General features: G+C 51.0%; 2 protein-coding genes across 6 annotated transcripts in view; both read right to left on the bottom strand.

The window, feature by feature from the left end:
* The window catches only part of LOC114448229 (CREB-regulated transcription coactivator 2), a 19,174-nt gene extending 15,858 nt beyond the window's left edge, over positions 1–3,316 (bottom strand). For 3 of the 5 annotated variants that reach the window (XR_003671895.1, XR_003671896.1, XM_028425060.1), the window contains exon 1: positions 3,095–3,268. Coding sequence is in view for 3 of the 5 variants with exons in the window: in XM_028425060.1 (XP_028280861.1) it covers positions 3,095–3,268 (174 nt within the window). In the remaining 2 variants the exon portion in view is untranslated. Of the gene's footprint in view, positions 1–3,094 lie in introns of all 5 variants that reach the window. The other 2 variants (XM_028425059.1, XM_028425061.1) reach the window with 1 other exon arrangement.
* A 662-nt stretch (positions 3,317–3,978) lies between these two features.
* slc39a3 (solute carrier family 39 member 3) overlaps positions 3,979–5,000 on the bottom strand; it is a 5,534-nt gene continuing 4,512 nt past the window's right edge. Inside the window, exon 4 of the mRNA XM_028425090.1 lies at positions 3,979–5,000. This exon is cut by the window's right edge and continues 703 nt beyond it. The gene's annotated coding sequence lies outside the window, so the exon portion shown is untranslated.

Raw genomic sequence — 5,000 nt, 5'->3', positions numbered from 1 at the left:
AGAGCAGAGCAGCAGCCACGGTGCTTCATGTGCTCAGGACATTTATACTGTGTTCAGACCTGACATGTTGTGTTGTGGTGTAACCCTGCTGTGTGTGTGTGTGTCTCTGATTTCTGCTCACTCCTGCACAAATTGAAAAACTGCCTGTGATGTTTAAGCTGCATATCAACGCTGTACAGCTTTGACACGGAGCTGCTGCTGCCACCAGCACACACACCCTGATGCTGTTAGCTGATTGGACCACCCACACACCCCTGCTGCAGTGTGAGTGTGTGAGTGTGTGTGTGAGAGTGTGAGAGTGTGTGTGTGTGAGTGTGTGTGTGTGTGTGTGTGAGAGTGTGTGTGTGAGTGTGTGTGTGTGTGTGTGTGTGTGTGAGTGAGTGAATTCCCAGAAGAGAAAAACTGTGATGGGTGTTGTTGTCAGTAAGTGAAGGAGAAGGGCAGTGTGTGTGTGTGTGTGTGTGTGTGTGTGTGTGTGTGTGTGTGTGTAACATCTAGCTGAACTCTTTCAGAGGGTCCTTGAACACATCGTGTATAAATTACATCCAAATCTGAGCCTCAGATATTTCACCAAACTTCTTTATTCTAGTCTGAGCTAAAAGCCTCCAGTCCTGTCCTCCTCAGCACCCAGCAGGAAGCCATGATGGAGTCACATGACCAACATTCAGAGAGTCTCTGTCTGACCTGCAGAGTGAACACTGGTGTGCAAATAGTTAAACAACCTGTGGAGTTCTCCTTTGTATTAAGGTGTTAAGCTGGATCCATACTCCAGAGAACAGAGAACCCCCCCCCCCCCCCCCTGCCGACGTTACGCCCACAAAATGACGTCATTTCTCTCTCGGACCGCCTGTTGTGCAGCGCATCCCTTGCTCACACTAACACAGCTCCTTTAGAAAGCTCTAAATCCTGGTGGCATCACGGCGCCCCTGAAAGGCTCAGAGATGTGTCAGACGTTCAGTTTATGACTGAAGGCCTCCTCTCCTCCTCGCCTCCTCGCCTCCTCGCCTCCTCGTCTCCTCGCCTCCTCATCAGTCAGGGACTCACTCTGACTGCTGGACGCCGAGCCTCGTTTCTGTCATCTGATAAGATCAGCCCTTTATTTCCTTTGAGACAAACCGCAGCACACGTTTCCATGGCGACACCCAGAATGTGAAAGATGGCTGCCGACCTCAGACCTGCTGGGAAGTTAAACCACGCTGAGCGGTGAAGGTCTTAGAGGACCCAGATCAGGTTTGATCAGACACACACTGAGACCTGAGCTCGAGCAGCGACAGCAGAGACGGCGGCGCTCTCACAGAGGACACGCCTCCTGGAAACACAGGTGTGAGCGCTCGTCACATTCACAGTGAACCAGTCTGAGGCCCGGCTCTGCTGCAGACACCTCTCACCTGAAAACGTTCCTTTAAAGACGAACCAGAGGTGAAGTCCCCTCTGTGGACCGAGACTAACAGAGCCTACTTAACTAGCCTGGTTCTCAAACATCCACCTTTTTAAAACCTTTTTTAAACTTGATCCACCTTCAGCTGTGTGTGTTCAGGGGTCAGGACAGTAAAGAGCAACAACACATGAAGCTGCTGGGCTTTATGTAATGAAGACACACATCTGTCCCCTCACCGTGCGCCTGCTGACACCAACACACACTGAAGTGTGTGCATGAAGAGGTCTCGTGTGTGTTACTGCGATATGTGTGTGTGTGTGTGTGTGTGTGTGTGTGTGTGAGTGTGTGTGTGCAGCAGCAGTTAATCACAGTGAGCTTCAGTAAACACATGCTGTGGTTGGACTGGCAGAGCTCACCTTAGTGCACCTGACAGAAACAGCAACACACACCTGACACTGAAACACACATGCAAAATAATCCAGGCACTCTAAACACTAAACAACCACAACAACAACAACAACAACCACAACAACCACAACAACAACAACAACAACCACAACAACCACAGCAGCAGCTGTATGAGGGTGACCTGCCCAGAGCCTGACTTCTATGAAATATGAATAATGTGACAGACACACAGATATTGATCCATTGATAAAAGTTAGAGACAAAGTTCAGAAATGTTCTAGAGCCGTGAACACCACAGACCGGCTGACACAGGTACCCCTGCTTCACACACAGCTAATGGAAGCTAGCTGATACAATGAGGAGAACTGAGCAGAGCTCCTCCTGACAGACACTGACTCCTCCTGACAGACTCTGACTCCTCCTGACAGACACTGACTCCTCCTGACAGACTCAGACTCCTCCTGACAGACTCAGACTCCTCCTGACAGACACTGACTCCTCCTGACAGACTCAGACTCCTCCTGACAGACTCAGACTCCTCCTGACAGACTCAGACTCCTCCTGACAGACTCAGACTCCTCCTGACAGACTCAGACTCCTCCTGACAGACTCAGACTCCTCCTGACATGACAGACTCTGACTCCTCCTGACAGACTCTGACTCCTCCTGACAGACTCAGACTCCTCCTGACAGACTCTGACTCCTCCTGACAGACTCCTCCATGATCCTGTGAGGTCACAGGCCTCCTCCTGTGGATGGTCCGCACAGAAACCACCACTCTAATGTAAACACACGGCTTCTTAAAGTTTAGAGGAGCTAGCTGAGCAGGAGCAGGAGCAGGAGCAGGAGCAGGCCGCTTTGTGAAGCTCGTTTAAAGCCGAATTCACCAGAATGAGAATAATAATGAAACGACCTTTAGAACGAGTCCTTTAACGTGAGGTTCTGCTGCTGTGTTCGGCAGCACCGGGCCGCTGAGCGGAGCTCGTGTCGGGGCTAGCGTGGTGACAGCGCCGCTCACGTAACATAGTAAACAAGCCGAGCTAGCCGCGGCAGCTAGCTCGGCTAGCAGCGCTAACGACGTATCGGAAATGAACAACAAGAGGCAACAAGACGCTCCGCCGGCCGCACACGGCCCACAAACCCCGCACACCGTGTCTCTGTACCCCGCGGTTCACCGTGGAGGCACCGAGGCCGAGCAGCGCGCCCCGCTGAGCCCGAACACAGCGTCCTCCCGGAGTGTGACAAGCCCAGGCGAGGCCTCTCTTCCTCCGGGCAGCTCTCCTCCTCCTGCCTCCGTCTCAGACTCACCCTGGTCGAGGTGATGTCCATCATAACCTCCTGGAAGGCGGCCGTCTCCTCGGCCTGCCGCTGAGTGTGCAGCGCGATCTTCTCGCTAAACTTTCGGGGGTTGGAAGCCCCGGACCCGGTGCCCGAGGTGGGTCCGGGTCCGGGTCCACAGCCGCCTGAACCCGTCGCAGACATCTTCACCGAGCGGACGGGACGACTTGACGTAGTGGAATGATTTTCAGCAGAGAGGGGCGGGACAGCGAGGAGCGCTCACTCCGCGCCGAGTTCAGGGGACGAGAAGAGGGCGAAGTAAAAACTGTGTGTAGATATTGAACAGAAGACTCAGAGCAGGCAGCTGCACAAAACATCCGAGTACAGTCTAACAAATCAACCGACAGTGACATTAATATTCTTGTGAATAGCTGCAGAGTGTCAGTTCTTCACCATTTATAGAATGACCTGAAACCGAGAATATCTGATCTGAAAATCAATAAATAAAAAAAATAAAATGAAGGTAAAAAAACCTGGAGCTCAAACAAACAGGATTCCTGTCATGAAATATTGAACCGATGAAATATCTGATCAGTTTTTAAAATATATGTGGTGTGATCAGTGCAAAGCATGATCATTGTGTGTGTGTGTGTGTGTGTGTGTGTGTGGGCTGGTCTCCATGGTAACAGCTTGTCTCCTGTCTGAGGTCAAATGAGAACAAGGAGGGAAGAGTGTGAACGCCCACTGCTCCGTATCTCAGCCATCAACGGAGTGAGTCATCCTGTCCAACATCCACCAGCTATGATGGTTAGGAGAAAGGAGCGGGCGCCCCCTGCTGGCGGAGTTCAGCGCCTGCAGGGGGCGACAGGAAGCTGAGAGATCCTGATGAAGAGCCGGAGAGAAAACTGCTGCTGTTTATATTTGATCAAAATATCTTTATTTACATGACAGGATGATCGATAACACGCCGCAGTACAAATATATTAATGTTCCAGTTCTGATTAAAAAGATCGATCCATTAAAAATGTGAAGGAGAATCCAGAGAAGAGGAAGGAACTGACAGGAGAAGCTTCACTTGATGCTTCTCGACACAGTGATTCAAACACTTCGCTGTCATCAATAAAACAAAACACTTCAACATGTGGTCACAGCTGGATCCTGCTCAACAAGTGGACAAATCAGAGGCTGAGACTCTGTCCGGGTCAGAGGGACATCGCAGGGACCACACGGTCACAAAGCCAGAGCTCAGCCTGGTCCTCCAGCAGGAGACACCCCGGCAGCTGCTGCTGGTGTATTCCACCGACCACAGAGGCCGGCCGGTGTGCAGTCCCCCCAGTGTCCACTGGAGGCTGGCTCCAAAAGAGAGTCAGTCCCCACAGACCTCCATGCTTACAGAAGAAATACAGATATTTATGCACTGTGCTCACCTGGTCACTCTGATTGGTTGTTGAACTGCCCCCCCCAGCTCAGCGCCACCTCTTGGCCCAGGCTGGGATCAATCAAGTGGACTTAAGAACAGGACTGTAGCACACACAGATCTAAAAAATGGAAATATATGGACTATTCTCTAAGCCTGTTAACGTTCATCCTGGACTGTCTGCAGAGCGCCCCCTTTGGATCAGGGTTTTCAGTCCCAGTGTATGTGAAGACTCTTCAGTCATCGCCGCCCCCTGCAGGTCTCCATGGGAACAGATTGCAGACTGTTTGTGCTCAGGGTGAATTTGCAGTAAATTACAGGCGATCAGAGATGATGTAAACTAAGCTGTGACAGCAGCACCACCCAGTGGCTACCAGAGGATCTGCAGCTGGACATATCTCAGGCTGCTGTTTCAGCGTCAGGTTTAATTATTGTGATGAATATTCCACGCGGCTGATTGCTGTGATATTTTGTTCAATATAAAAGGAGGTTAAAACAAAAACCTTTAAATGTGTCAAA

This window comes from Parambassis ranga, chromosome 16 (genome assembly GCF_900634625.1).
Source record: "Parambassis ranga chromosome 16, fParRan2.1, whole genome shotgun sequence".
Classification (NCBI taxonomy): domain Eukaryota; kingdom Metazoa; phylum Chordata; class Actinopteri; family Ambassidae; genus Parambassis; species Parambassis ranga.
This window is presented reverse-complemented; position numbering and strand designations above follow the sequence as displayed.